This window comes from Vigna radiata, chromosome 6 (genome assembly GCF_000741045.1).
Source record: "Vigna radiata var. radiata cultivar VC1973A chromosome 6, Vradiata_ver6, whole genome shotgun sequence".
In the NCBI taxonomy this organism is placed as follows: Eukaryota; Viridiplantae; Streptophyta; class Magnoliopsida; order Fabales; family Fabaceae; genus Vigna; species Vigna radiata.
Window position 1 is genome coordinate 22,519,336 of NC_028356.1, and position 15,747 is coordinate 22,535,082.

Below are 15,747 nucleotides of genomic sequence, written 5' to 3' on the forward strand. Positions count from 1 at the left end.
ATATATATATATATATATATATATATATATATATATATATATATATATATATATATATATATTAACATTGATCAAAACCGATTTTAGATTTCAAATTTGTTTACCTTTTATCGCCCTTAGAGATTACATTTTTCCATATTAGGGTTTCTAAACTCTTTAAAATTGATTTATGTTCTTCTTATTACTTTATTTTAGTATGCCATTTTGCAATTCTTGTATGTGTTCAATGATGTCTTCCTTAATGATACTTCAACAATGATTTTTCTATATATTCGCGTTACATATAAGTATATATTTTCTTATTCAAATGCATCCAATGATACTAAATTTCAAGTTCTCACAATGTTTTATTGTTATTCATGTTCATGTCATGTTGCTACCTAAAAGTTAAGGTCATACACGAAAATTATATGTAAAATTTTGTATGATATAATTTGTAATTTGTTTTTTATTTTCATTAATAAAATATCAACATTTTACAAATGAATATATGTACTATTTTCCGTAGTTAATGTTGAATAAGATCTAGGTAAATTTATAATTAAGACTTGAGTAATTTAGGTTGAATATTGTCAATAATATATTATAAGTAACTACATATTTAAAAACTGTAGCCAAAACCTTAGTCGTGGAATATCTTATCGAATTATCCATACCTATTAAATTGTCTATATCTATTAATAAAAAAAATTGAACTTTGTAATGATTTTATAATTATTTTTGGTATACACAATTTTATTTTTATTAACTATTTACTATAAAAACTACTTATAACAATTCATAAAAAATATTTACATTATATCTCACTTTTAAATAAATATGGTACAAAATAATTCTCTATATTAAAAAAAATGATACGCATGTGCTTTGACTTGTTTTCCACTATTACAAAGCATAAGGTTTTTTTATTAGGGACTTAAGCTTGAAGTAACAGCTTGAACTTCCTTTCAGTTGCCACATTGTTGGATTTATAATAACATCTCATGGTTTGCTTAGAAGATATTCTAGAAATGATGTATACTGTTTATGGAGTAAAAGTTAGAATACTTTGTTGTGACACCTCACGTTTACATTAATTATTGATTTATTTAAGGAAGTTATAATACACTAAGTATCATTTGGTGCATGTGAATGAGAAAAAATAAAAGAAAACAAAATACAAACACGAGGGAATTAGATCAAAACTCAAACAAAACATAAAATTTCATCGCATAATATCTTGTTTATGAACCATGTATTGATTAACTAACGTATAAAGTATTAAGTTAGTTAATGTTGCATTTGTCATAACCTCATTTCCAAAAACGTAGTTATAATTTTCAGATCTTTCTTAGTGTGATCGCAGACATTAAAGTATATGAATATAGTAAGGTTCTCCACACATTTATATGTGTTTCGGGTGTAAAGTGGTGCCGAGTGTTGAAAACCGGATGAACGAAGCCTGAAGCGTTCTAGGCGGTGTGAAAGGCCGGACGACCCGTGAAGACTGTATACTTATCCTGTTGCGAATGACCGAACGGTCTGCTGAAGGAAAGACGGTCACCTGTTGAATGCCGAACGGTTCCCTGCTGTTTCCTCGTACTCCAAGTTGTTGGTTCTCCCTTCTCGTTCTTTAGGCTGGGTGGGCGGGTACCTGTCAAAGACACTCCGACGCTCAAGTCAGATAAGTGACCGAACGGTTATATAAAGGGATGAAAGTAATGTATAATGTGCAGTGAGTGCAATCTGCCTTGAAGACATACCTAGGGCTCTTATTTATACTGGTGTAATGGGCTTTTACCTTTCGTGGGCCTGATGATGGCCCAATCATGCCTTAACCTTCATTAGGGGCTTTAATGAGTTATTATCGTCCGTAATCTAACCAAGTGGCCAACAGATAGATGGTAGAACTAGGCTCTCGATCTGATGGGAGGCCTGGACGCTCGGTCGGTCGGCCTTGGATGGCAAGCCTAAGTGGTCAGCCTGGTGGTCGTTCGGTCGGCCTTGGGTAGTAGACCTTGGGTGGTCGGCCTGGTGGCCGTTTGGTAGGGCCTGGGTGTCGTACGATACATCAGCCCCCCAAGCCCAAGTATGATGTTAATTATGCGAAGGGTTTTGTAGATGGCCTTCCTAGAAAGGACGGGTGGCTTGGTTTGCTTTTGTCTTTAAGTCGCCTTTGCTTGTTGACGAGTGCCTTCGTTGGCTGAGCCGGATAACTGATTGCCAAATTTGGCTACGTCATCGATGAGGCCATGCGTCGGCTGAGATGAGGTGGCCAAGGTAAGGCCGAAAGGTGGAAGCTAATGCTTTGAGTTTGAGGCCCTTGGAGGCTACAACGTTGAAGGCCTTTGGAGGCCGAATCGTTAAGGCCGAGCAATGGCCAAGTAGTTGAAGTCTTTAGACCAAGTTGAGGCCGATGGAGGCCGAGATGTTGAGGCCAACGAATGGCCGAATCTTAGGCCTTCGTAGGTCGAGGGGTAGAGGCCGTTGGATGGCCAAATAGTTGAGGCCTTTGAAGGCCAAGGTGTTGAGGCCTTTGTAGGCCGAAAACATGAGGCTGAATAGCTTTGAGGTTGAGGCCTATGGACGGCCGATAGGTTGTGGCCAAATGGTCAGGATGTCGAGGCCCTAGGAGGCCGAGAGTGGAGGGCCGAATGACTGTGGTTGAGTGAAGGTGAAAGATTTGGCTAAGAGCTTCAGGACGGAATGACCAAGGTTGAATGCGAATGCCATATTTGGCTGAGGTTGAGGCCATGGAAATGTTGAACAGTTGAGGCCATTGTGGGCAAGAGCTTTTGGCCTTAGGAGGCCGAGAAGGTGAAGGCCTTAAGAAGCCGAATGATGGAGGCGAAAGGACGGTTGAGCGGTCGAGGTCTTAGGAGGCCGGAGAGCTTGAGGCCAATGGATGGCCGAACGGTTAGGGCCTCAGGGGGCCGAATCGAAGAGCTTAAGGCTGTGGAGGCCAAGAGTGGAGGCCGGGCTCTGGCCGAGCGGATGAAGTCTGTGAGGCCGAGCACATATGGTCGAACGCTCGAGGCCGTTGGAGGCCGAGTTTTAGGGCCGAATGGCCGAGATGCTTGAGGTCAATGGATGACCGATGGGTTATGGCCAAATGGCCGAGATATCGAGGCCCTAGGAGGCCAAAAGTGGAGGGCCGAATGGCCAAGAAGTCGAGGCCTTTGAAGGCCGAGAGTTTGAGGCCGAATGGCCGAGATGGTTTAAGGCCAATGGATGACCGAGAGTTGGAGGTTGAGTGACCGTGATGTCGAGGCCTTTGGAGGCCGAATTGAGGGTCGAATGGTCGGGATGCTTGGGGCCTTTGTAAGTTGAGAGTTGGACGGTGTCCCTTTCCTCAAATGGACGGTTCTTAACGCATTACCGCCCGACCAAGTTGACAGGAGTGATACTCTGTTCATCAACTTGGGTTTCCTTAAGATGTTGGGGGCGGCAGGCATAGCCGTTCACCGCCCGGCCAAGTTGACAGGAGTGATACTTCGTTCATCAACTTAGGTTTCTTCAAGATGTTGGGGACGACAGACATAGCCGTTCACCGCTCGACCAAGTTGACAAGAGTGATACTCCGTTCATCAACTTGGGTTTCTTCAAGATGTTGGGGGCGGCAGGCATAGCTGTTCACCGCCCGGCCAAGTCGACAGGAGTGATACTCCGTTCATCAACTTGGGTTTCTTCAAGATGTTGGGGGCGGCAGGCATAACCGTTCATCGCCCGACCAAGTTAACAGGAGTGATACTCCATTCATCAACTTGGGTTTCTTCAAGATGTTGAGGGCGGCAGGCATAACCGTTCATCGCCCGACCAAGTTGACAGGAGTGATAATCCGCTCATCATCTTGGGTTTCTTCAAGATGTTGGGGACGGCAGGCATAGCCGTTCACCGCCCGACCAAGTTGACAAGAGTGATACTTCGTTCATCAACTTGGGTTTCTTCAAGATGTTAGGGGCGACAGGCATAACCGTTTACCGCCCGACCAAGTTGACAAGAGAGATACTCCGTTCATCAACTTGGGTTTCTTCAAGATGTACCGCCTGGTCGATTGGTCAAGGATGGATTCTAGGAGTTGAATGGTTGGTTGAATACCTGTGAAGCAAATTTTGATGAGGTACCTGAAAGGCCAAGCTTATGGCCGAACGGTTATAGCTTGAGGCGGATTGGCCGAGAAGTCGATGAGGCTGAGAAACTGAATGGTTGAGGCCGGATGACCTAGTCATTGAGGCCGAGAGGCCGAATAGTTGAGTTGTTGACGCCAAATTTGGCTAAGTAACTATGAAGCCAGGTTTGGGAGATTACCTGAAGGGTTAGAGCTTGAGGCCGACTGGCGAAGAGGTTGCTGAGGTCGAGAGACCGAATCGTTGAGGCCAGGTGGTTGAACGGTTGATGGAGGCCGATAGGCCGAATGGTCGAGGCCAAGTTGCCGAGCGGTCCGGGCCGAGTGGCCGATTTGTTGATGCCAAATTTGGCTAAGTACTTGTGAGGACAGGTTTGAGAGATTACCTGAAAGGTTAGAGGCCGACTGACCGAGAGGTTGATGAGGTCGAGAGACCGAATCATCGAGGCCAAGTGGCTGAGCGGTTGATGGAGGCCGATAGGCCAAATGGTCGAGGCCAAGTTGCCGAGCGGTCCGGGCCGAGTGACCGATTTATTGATGCCAAATTTGGCTAAGTACCTGTGAGGACAGGTTTGAGAGATTACCTGAAAGGTTAGAGGCCGACTGGCCGAGAGGTTGATGAGGTCGTGAGACCGAATTGTCGAGGCCCAATGGTCAAATGGCAGAGGTCGGGTTGCCGAACGGTCGAGATCGACAACGTGAGGGGAGGCCAAGTTTGCCGAGACCGAGTGGCTAGAGAGGTGGCCTTGTTGGCCGAACGGTTGAGGCCTGTTGGCTGAGACCGAGTGGTTGAAGAGGTTTATCCGAGGTTCTTGAGAGCACTACTCACCCTTACCTTATGGTTACAAATGGGGATGCATACTCGGCCCCACGGTGGGCGCCATTATGTTTCGGGTGTAAAGTGGTGCCGAGTGTTGAAAACCGGATGAACGAAGCCTGAAGCGTTCTAGGCAGTGTGGAAGGTCGGACGATCCGTGAAGACTGTATACTTTTCCTGTTGTGAATGGCCGAACGGTCTGCTGAAGGAAGGACGGTCACCTGTTGAAGGTCGAACGGTTCCCTGTTGTTTCCTCGTACTCCAAGTTGTTGGTTCTCCCTCCTCGTTCTTTAGGCTGGGTGGGCGGGTACCTGTCAAAGGCACTCCGACGCTCAAGTCAGATAAGTGACCGAACGATTATATCAAGGGATGAAAGTAATGTATAATGTGCAGTGAGTGCAATCTGCCTTGAAGACATAGCTGGGGTTCTTATTTATACTGGTGTAATGGGCTTTTACCTTTCGTGGGCCTGATGATGGCCCAATCATGCCTTAACCTCCATTAGGGGCTTTAATGAGTTATTATCGTCTGTAATATAACCAAGCGGCCGGCGAATGGATGGTAAAACTAGGCTCTTGATCTGATGGGAGGCCTGGACGCTCAATCGGTCGGCCTTGGATGGCAAGCCTAAGTGGTCGGCCTAGTGGTCGTTCGATCCGTCTTGGGTAGTAGACCTTGGGTGGTCAGCCTGGTGGCCGTTTGGTGGGGCCTGGGTGTCATACGGTACAATATGCAAGACATCTTTTGATACAAAACCAACTATCCAATGTGATTTATAGACATGTTCAATAACAAATTTGGCTGCCATACGCCAATATGAGATGAAAAATAATTCACACCATCATCTGAAGAACCCCAAAAGAGTGCCACCATTGACTGCATAAGGTCTCCCATTACACCATTATCGACATTACATTTGATATGAGTAACCTTTGTAGGAGTTGGAGGATGTATGTTAATCAAGAAATGTTTCATAATAATAAAGTCATGAATATAATCACTAAGATGTCTTATGAACGTCTTGTAACCTAAACATTTTACACCAACTATAAAATAAGAAGTTTGTATAACTTAGAGTTTAACCTAGGTTGTATATTAAAAGAAACATTGATTTGCAATCTAATTTTAATCCATGTTTGTTTATGATGAAAGAGCGAGCAATGCACGACTTTGTTTAAGATGATTTGAGCGGCATTGCTCGTGTGGATTTGAGAGATGCAATGAAAAACAAATCATAGATATGAAGGAACTTTTGCAGAAGAAAATCGATTATGGAAAGAAAAGAATAGATTCAACTCTCTTTACGTTTTCAAGAGAACCGATTATCCTCTTTTACAAAACCAAAATCAATTCTTCTCTCATGTCTCACCCATAATCAATTCTTATTTGTGTTCTTACATCCATGCAATATATCCTTCTCTACCCATAACTGATCATTTTGTGTTCGTTATTACATTTTCATTTCTGATTTTGTTTGTGAACTAGTGCTTGTTGATGGGGTTGAAATAAATTTCGTGGAAGACAATAAAAATAATAATAATAATAATAATAATAATAATTAAATAATTAACTTTTACAAACTTTTCTCTTATTTTCGTACATTTCAAACCATATTTATTTGAAGACATAATTCACTTTGACCTTTCTTTTTTCTTGAATTTACTTTCTCAAATCCATCTTCAACTGTTGCCAAATGAAAATCATTGATTTTCAGGTGTATGTAACCACAGAATAGAAGTATATGAACTTTTAAATATTTTTAATTTGAATTAACGAATTAGAATTGACACACTGAATTCAATTCAATTCAAACCAGCATCATGAAATAAACATAAGAATACAACTATAAATATCTAAATTCAATTCAGGGTGTAATTGAAAATGTTTTACCAAACGAATTCAGTTATATTTAAATAATACTGAAGTACGAATGTTTAGAATCATAGAAAAATCAAATCTCAATCAATAAGTAAAAGATGCAATCGAAAAATTAACTCTAAATTTAGGAATCCATAAAAGAGTAATGAAGTAGAAAATTAAATTATATTGTAGAAATGTAAAGAGAAATAATAAAGAAGGAAGCTAATGAAAGAACTCGTATTGAAATTAATTGAAGTTGTATAAGAGTGTGAAAATAGTTGAAACTGATCATGCTGTTCTTAAAGAACATAAAATGACTTATCAGAAGTCACATTACAACTTTCTTTATGAATCTAATCAGACCATGTTTCTTTGGCTCAGATGTTTTTTCCATGTTCTCTGCTTCACCCCATATCAGATACACCGTTGTGTTCTTGACCACCAATCCATTACCAAAGTTCACAAATATCTCCACATTGTCTCCACATTCTAAATTTGACATTATGCCATGCCAATCTTCATCTTTAAAGGAAATTACTGTACCATGGTTGTGTATCTGGAATCTACACTTTGTGTAATTAACGATTACGACAGTAGTAAATTGAGGTTCAATGATGTTAGGAGTTGATAAATAAACAACACACAAAATCATTCCTTTCAGATCACCATCTTCAGGCACAGTGAAAGAAACAGATTGTCCCTCACCCATATGGGCCATACAATAAGGATCATTGACAGCTTGGAGACAAACATCACCAGATTCACTACTTCTCAATAGCTGCACCATAACATAAAAGGTTTGGTCATTTATCTAATTTATCTATTCAAAATGTCTTCTATAATCATTATTTTAACGTTAATAATTACAAAGTGGGCATTTGTATTCAAACAAACAACAATGCAGTACATAATCAAAACATACCCATGCTAATTAATCTAAACAAATCTCATTAATACTTTTGTTCTGTATCATCGTTACGTCGTTAGTGATTTACAAAGCATTTATGTTTTTGTCTCTTTTAGTATATTTCTTCCACGATTGGAAATATAACAATCCTGAAGCGAGTAAAATAAAGTAAGAAAGTATAGAAATAAAAGCAAAATCACTTGATTACCAAAATCAGAAACTTCTAGACGAGATTCTATGGTAACAGGAATTGAGCATATTGTTCTTACCCGCTCTAATAGTGATATTAAAGACCTCAATAAAATCTTTTAAATCTCTTTATTGTAGAACACTCAACTTACATTTATTTGGATCATATTTATATATTATAATTAAATATTCATAGATTGATAGGTTAATTATTATTTTACTATTTATCATACTTTCCAGGTAAGTACTGTCTTAATAGAAATATAGATTTACAGTCTATAAAAACAACTAGTAATAATTACTTTATTCTAAAATATCCTAACACCCTTAGCATTAGAGACTTTTTTGAGATGGATCTCGCATCTCAAAAGCAAGAAAACTTTTTTCAAACAAAAGAAACAATACAAATACTACCTTTAGATCTTCCTTTTTGTCCCTAAGTCCAAATTCAAGATCCAGATCATAACAAGTCCTAAAATTGATTACTGTAGTTTGACTCATATATTTCATTAGGATTATTTTATGTTCTCTTGATTAATAACTAAAATGATATAGTGACGGTAAGAAACAAAGAAAGCTAGAAAAGAACCTCAGATATGTTATCGCTGACAGCATTGAAGAATTGATGGTATGCTCCAACACCAATCAAAGAACACCTCAAGTGCTGCTTTGAAATTCCTGATTCTGTAATATTCGCGAAATATTCAACCAAAAGATTTTTCACTTGCTTAGATAATTCAAATTCGGTGTCACATGCTACCAAAACACTTCGAATATTTGTAAGGGTGCTAAGCAAGGGTGCAATATCAATCGTATTATCCTCCGTATCCATGCAAAACGAATGAATATAAGAGATTGGATTCATTATTAGGGACATCCAAGACCGAATGATAGTAGGAAAAAGATTATGAGATAATCCCTCAAATCCACGTAGGGGATATATATCCAATTCTTTTTGAGCTTACAATTGAAAAGGGCGCTTCTTTCACAGCTGTATTTTCAGCAATTAGAGTTATCAAGGATTCCAACTTTGCTATATCTTTATCCATTATGTCAATCTTGGAACAACCAGAGAGAATGAAGGTTCTTAAAGATTTCAACTCATATATCTCTGTTGGAAGATTGTATAGACTTGTACAGTATTTCACATTTAGGAGTATAAGACTGTTGAGTGATCCAATAGATTGGTGTACTTTGCTCAATCTCGAACAATATTTCAAAATGAGATGTTCAAGACTTGGTAATCCGGTAAAGTCAGGGGTTGTAGTTAAATGCTTGGAGTGACTGAGGTTAAGGACTTTTAGCGATGTCATAACCTGTACCAAGATAGTTTTTCATTTTAGACATATTAGAGTACAAAATAAAAATGAAGCAATAGCAAGCTACTAATTTATTTGAATTAAGTTGTATTTTAAGGAGAAGTGGGTGGTAATAAAACCTGGGGTGTTTTCCAGAGAAATCGAAGAAGACTGCGTTTTAAATCAATAGCTATTGCATCATGCTCATAAAAGTTGTTAGGTAGACGTTCTGAAGAAAGCCCATGCCAACTGATCCATCTTAGTTTCTTGAGAAGGTACTCAGAATTTACAGTCTGTTGTACATTAACGAAGGCATTGACAGGCAACCACTGCAGGGCTTCTGTCCCCTGTGATGAAAATTCCAAATAAAAACGCTTTCAAAAGAAGTTTCAAATACATGTAAAGAATGTTCTTACATATTTTGTATCCTTATCAAACCACAGTCGCCTGTTCCCAAGATCCTTTCCATAATTTTCACGAATAATTCTTAATCCGATTTCTTGTAGCAAAGGATGCATTCCAAATTTGTTGTTCTTGTTAATTTTGATGAGGTTATGCTGGATGAGAACTCTTATTGCAATATCAGCGTCTACCCCACAGCCATTTAGGATCTTCCTAACATAGGCTCTGTTCTTACCAACAAAGAAACAACATATATCAAGGAATATATCTTTTTCCATTTCATTCAGTGAACCTTCGATGCTTACTTTTATTATCTCTGGATCAGGACGCAAGCCATCTATCGCAAACAATACATTGTTCCATTCTTCTTTCGTCTTTTCAAATAAACTACTTCCAACGACTTCAAGAGCTAGTGGTAGTCCTTCACAATAACTAACTACTTTTCTTGCAAGGTCTTTGTATTCTTCTTTTGGTTTTGCTTCTCTAAATGCATGCCAACTAACAAGCTCAAGGGACTCCTCTTCGTTCATTCGCTCTACCCGAAAGACAGAATTAGCTTGATCTCTCAGCCCTATTCCATATGTTGATGTAACAATTATAACAGTTCCTTCAACTAACCATTTAGTACAATCCCTTAGGTCGAATAAATTAGAGTAGAAAAGATCGTCAAGTACAATGAGAACCCTTTTTCCTAGAAGTCTTTCCCGAATCATAGTTCTTCCCACATCAACGCTAGGAATCTCCACTTTTTGTTTTAGGACATCTAAAAGAAGTTGTTCTTGTAAACGAAGAAGCCCTCTTATTCCGCTAACACGTGAAATATTTTCAATGAAACTTTTGTCCTTGAACGTCCAATGAATTTGATTGTAGATCGCTTTGGCAAGAGTCGTNTTACCAGATCCTTCATCTCCATGTATCCATATCATACAAACTTCCGTGGATTTATTTTTGATAGTTCGAATCAGATTTTCCACGTGTGATTGTAATCCAACAGGAAATTTAGTAGCAGACAAGACTGGTAAATTAACAACGCTCTTAACAATTTTCTCCACTAGTTCAGCATCACTCCTTCAAGTTCAAGAGCAATAATAGAAGTAGTCATGTAGTAACAAAATGAAATCCGAGGCTTAGAAGATGGTTGAATGAGTGAGTGATGTACCTGTAATTGCTCTCATCCCATCCAAAGAAATTTGCAGCTTTGGTGAGTGCATGGCTCCACCTGGACATGCCATGCTCCAGTTCTTGTCCTGAAAATGTTTGTTGTGCCGTTTCCTCCAAGGCTTTTCCAAAGTCACCTTTTTGAAGACGTACATCAGATGGCTGGATTTCATAATATATTGGCAGAACATGTTGGAAATAAGTTTCGTGCCAGTTGATGATTTGTTGAAGCTGATGAAGACACCAAGCAGATTGAGAATAGGTTTGGGTGAAAACAACAATTGCTACACGACAGTGGCTGAGAATAGGTTCTTGGATGTGAGTTGACTTTACTGCGTTGTGGTGATGAAGGAAAGTGGTGAGACCAACAGTAGAGAGAACAGAATTGAGATGAGAAACAAATAATCTGTGGATGTCTTCTCCGGTGAAGTTGATGAGCACATCGTATATATAACTGTTTGGTTTTTGTTTAATAACTTCGAAGAGTGTTAGTCACATTTTGGACTTTTGCCGTATGTCATACCACCATTGAAGAGTGTCGTACAAATGTCTTAATGAGTGTCCCTGCAAGAAGAAAATTCCACACACCAAGCGGTGTGCTAGTGAAAATAATAAATGTGTAATTAATTTATATGATCTAAGTTTGGTTAATATCATCTATATGTCTTAATAGCTTATTAAGATTTGATTTAGCGGTTATTAGTGTAATATTGTTTAACGCAATTAATTTTATTATTATTTCTTTATTTAATTTCGAACCCATCTAAGCCCAAAATAATATTTTTCATCCCAGTTTTACATATTTCTTATTTTTTCTCCTATTTACTTTTTTTTTATATATTTAAGATTCTAATTTTGTCTTATATGACAAGAGAAAATGTTTTATGGAATTTGGGAAATTATGTGAGAATAAAGATACAAATAATATCTAAAAATAAATAAAATTAGGAAAACAAAGCATTTTAAATAGAATATTTCTATCCTTTGTTTGAACTACCCTATTTAATGTATTTATTGTGAAAAAAAAGACGTATAGTGTAGAAGACTCCGAATTAATATTTTAGCGGAAAACCTATTAGACTATGACAAGTATTTGTTTACCGATCAAAACTAGAATTTCACATATATGATATATATTGACATTGATTAAAACCGATTTTAAATTTCAAATTTGTTGACCTTTTATAGCCTTAGAATTTACATTTTTGCATATTACTGTTTCAAAACTCTTTAAACTTGATTTATGTTCTTCTTATTACTTTACTTTAGTATATTCCATTTTGCAGTATTTATGTGTTCAATGATGTCCTCCTTAAAGATGGTTGAACGATGAATTTTCTATTTGCATTGCATAAGTATATATTTTCTTATTCAAATTGATCCAATGATACTTAATTTCAGGCACTTACAATGTTTTAAGATTTTGTAATTGTGTTTATCATTGTCTTTGTTGTTATTTGTTTTCTTTCAGGAAGCTAGAATCACATACTCAAAATTTTCTAATTGCATTTATCTTTTTTTTACTGAAGATGTACATTGAAAGTGTGTTTATATCACCTTTTTACTGAAAATGTAAATTTCTCTTTTATTTCTTCCAGGAAAGTTAGAATCATAACAATGCTCTAAGATTTTGTAACTGCGTTTATATCCTTTTTACTGTAATTGTATATTGTAATTATACTTATATATGTTTTTGCTAAAAATGTATATTGTGCTTTGTTTTCTTCCAAAAAGTTAAAATAACATTTCACAATACGATTATATATATATATATATATATATATATATATATATATATATATATATTCTTTTTTTTTATATATTGAAAATGTATATTATAATTGTGTTGATATATTTTTTTTACGGAAAATGTATCTTGTACTAATATATTGAGTTTATATTATTTTTTAATGAAAATGTATATTTTTAAGGAATACTCACTTAATATTGATTCAATATCTTATAGGATTCCGATATTTTGACAATAACTTTTTGACACTACTTCAACAACGTCACGTGTCGGCATACGATTGGACGTTTTATTTTTTTAAAAAAAAAATTAAAAATCTGACGTCATTAATCAGGAAGAGATTTGAATTTTTCAATTCCAAGTTTGCCCTTCCCCTGTTTCTTCAGATTTTAACATTCTCTTTCTTCCCATTTCTCCATTTCATTGTCGTTCTTGACTTGGTTTTCGCCCTTCCGTTCTCGTTCTTGCCTTTGTGTTCGCCATCTAACTCTCGTTGGTCCTTCTCCTTACCCTGTTCGCCTTCGTTGTCGTTGTCGGTGTGGTTGTCGCTGTCATTGCATCTCTTGGTTCTTGCTCCGTTCGTTTTGAGAAATGGCGAGTTTTCGAGTAGGGTAAGCGCGTTCATCCTTGGTAGCGTTTCGTATTTTGAGTTTGGGTTTTCTGTGTTGTTTTTCATTTAAGGTTTTTAAGTTTTGGTTTTTGGTTTTTTTCCTCGATACAGTTGACGGTTCGTCACTCAGTTTCAACAAAGTACATATGTAGTTTGAACAAACGTTTGAGAAAGGAGCATTGGTCAGTGATTGCGGGCACTTTTTAGATTTGAGTGATAATGTTAAAGTAGGTAGGAAAATCTTGATTGAGTTAGTGTTTAAATAGGTGGATTCAAGTAGTGGTTTTTTAATTGGAGAGAAACTTGTGCCTATGAATGAGAAGGAATTTTGTTTAGGTTTGGGGTTGAGTTTAGATGGGGAAAATATTAATTTAAAGGGAGAAATGTGAAGAAGTACATGTGTGAAATACATTGGCAATCAAACAAGAGATTTGAATTTGGTATACAAATGTTTGATGAAGAAAGTAAAAAAAATTCCTTGTTCTCCTTTTTGTAACTTGTACATATTGATTGGGATTTGTGAGATATTATTTCCACAATGTAATGGAAGAGTGTTTCCCGTATTATTTGAAATTGTTGATAATTTAAATGGTTTAGGTAATTATTGTTGGGGTAGTTTAGTGTATCGATATTTGGTACGTGGTTTGAACAAAGCTTCAGATGCTCTGAAGAAAGGAAAAGCCACAACGGATGTTTATGTCGATGGTTGTATTTACATGCTGCAAGTAAGTTATCTTTATTCATTTAAAATGTTGAAATTGATTTTGGTCTTGTGGCTTGCATTGAGTTATTAAATAACAGTTAACATGATCAATTTTGTGTAGGTATGGTTTTTTGAGAATTTGATTCCTCCCAAAGGTGCAATAGAAAAAAATCCAAGAATATTGCATTGGATGAATATAAATTTGGGAGACAACCTCGTGAAAGGAGCTTTGGAAACTGGTCTGGTATGTGGTTTATTGTTAGAGTGATTTATGTTATTATATATGTGTTCCTAGTATGACTTGAATTGTTGAATTTCAGGTTAATGATGATGTTGATGTTGGTACAATGAAGGATAAAAATGATCTTAAGGATGAACCAAGACAAAAAATGAAAGATGACAANCCATCAACAAAGAAGCTACTTAAGAGAAAACGCAGAGAGAGTTTTATGCATACTTTACATCAGTAACAAAGTCTAGTTGTAGAACTTAAAAGGAGGGTTCTTGTGTTGGAGGAAGAGTTGACATTTGAGAAAGCTAGACGAAGAAGACTAGAGGATGGTGGACAGAGTGTGCCTCGTGAAGAACTGTCCATCTCCCCGAGAGGCATCTCCCTGGGTGGCATCTCCCCGGGAGGCATCTCCCAAAAAGGCATGTCCACCGATGAAGACATATGTGAGGATGGGGTCACAAAGGCGTTACAAGAGTAGAGCGCTTAGGACTCCTTACATTGGATTGCTCAGAATTAAAAATGAGTGATATTTGTATAGCTTTCTTAAGACATTGTAATATGGAAATATTGTTACATGAACAAATGTTTTGTAATTTGAATTGTGTTATGTTCAATGTTATAAAAATGCAAGTTTCCTTCATTAACATATTATTACTTATTAACTGAATTGTATTTGTTATTGTAATTGGAAAATGAGGTTTTGTTTGAATTGTTAATGAATAAAGTTGGCATCTAAATGTGGTATTACTGTATTTGAAGGAGGAATGAAACAACGATTATTGGACAAAGGAAAGAATTATGTATTTTGAGTACAAGAACTTAGTTCAGGTCCTGAAAAAAAGTGCAGCAACAAAGCTCTGGTAATCCTTTACAGTAGAGTAGTACACGATTACGCGAGCTAATTTTCTGATTTGGACACAAAGTTCAACATTGGGAGCCCGTTTTTTGTTCACAGCGAACCATGGTCCAAAATCTTCATTTCAGAGCAAAGATGGAATTGTTTTGCTGTCATTAAGTGCTTTGGACGTGTTCTTAGTGTGGTTGTTCATGTTTAGGTATCCCAGGACACTATGATGTGGAGTGCAAAGACTGAAATCAGGTCCTTATGCAGAAAAAGCTCTGGTAATCGTTTACAATAGATTGGTAAACGACTACGCGAGCTGATTTTCTGATTTGGACACAAAGTTCAACATAGGGAGCCCGTTTTTTGTTCACAGCGGACCATGGTCTTAAATTTTTCTATGTTTGTCTTAAATCATATGGTTTAGGCGTGATTTTGTTGCTTTGGTATGATTTTAGTGTGGATAATAATGTTTGTGCACCTCATCATGGAGATAAGAAACAATTTTCATTAGTTCACCATACTTCATTCATTCCAAGAAACCATAAATTTCAGTCCACTATTCTGTTTCACAGCGATATTGGGTGGTTAATATTACAGCTACATCCATTAATGTGAACTTCTACTATAATATCATTGCTATGTTTGTCAACCTCGAAGACAACCACGTCTCCTTCCTTTAAGCCATATTGGATGCAAAATTTTTTCCAACCTTTTCCAAACTTTGTTTCCTAGTATGTGAAACAAAAACCTTGAACATGATGCCATCCTTATGACCAAGAAGCACAACCTCTGTGAAGCCTTTGTTCCTAATTTCATTCCCAAATGTGGTACGCAAGTCCTGTGAAACAACCAATATGAAGTGAATGACATTG

At 37.3% G+C, this 15,747-nt stretch overlaps 1 protein-coding gene across 1 annotated transcript; it reads right to left on the reverse strand.

Moving 5' to 3' along the window:
• Nucleotides 1-7,005: 7,005 nt before the first annotated feature.
• Nucleotides 7,006-13,111, reverse strand: LOC106765339 (TMV resistance protein N-like). Its single transcript, XM_014649921.2, has 6 exons — nucleotides 12,955-13,111; nucleotides 10,738-11,212; nucleotides 9,593-10,646; nucleotides 9,317-9,523; nucleotides 8,468-9,194; nucleotides 7,006-7,560 (listed from the first exon to the last, which is right to left on the reverse strand). The coding sequence occupies exons 1-5, from the start codon at nucleotides 13,109-13,111 to the stop codon at nucleotides 8,799-8,801; spliced, it is 2,289 nt and encodes a 762-aa protein (XP_014505407.2). The 3' UTR covers nucleotides 7,006-7,560; nucleotides 8,468-8,798.
• Nucleotides 13,112-15,747: the final 2,636 nt, after the last annotated feature.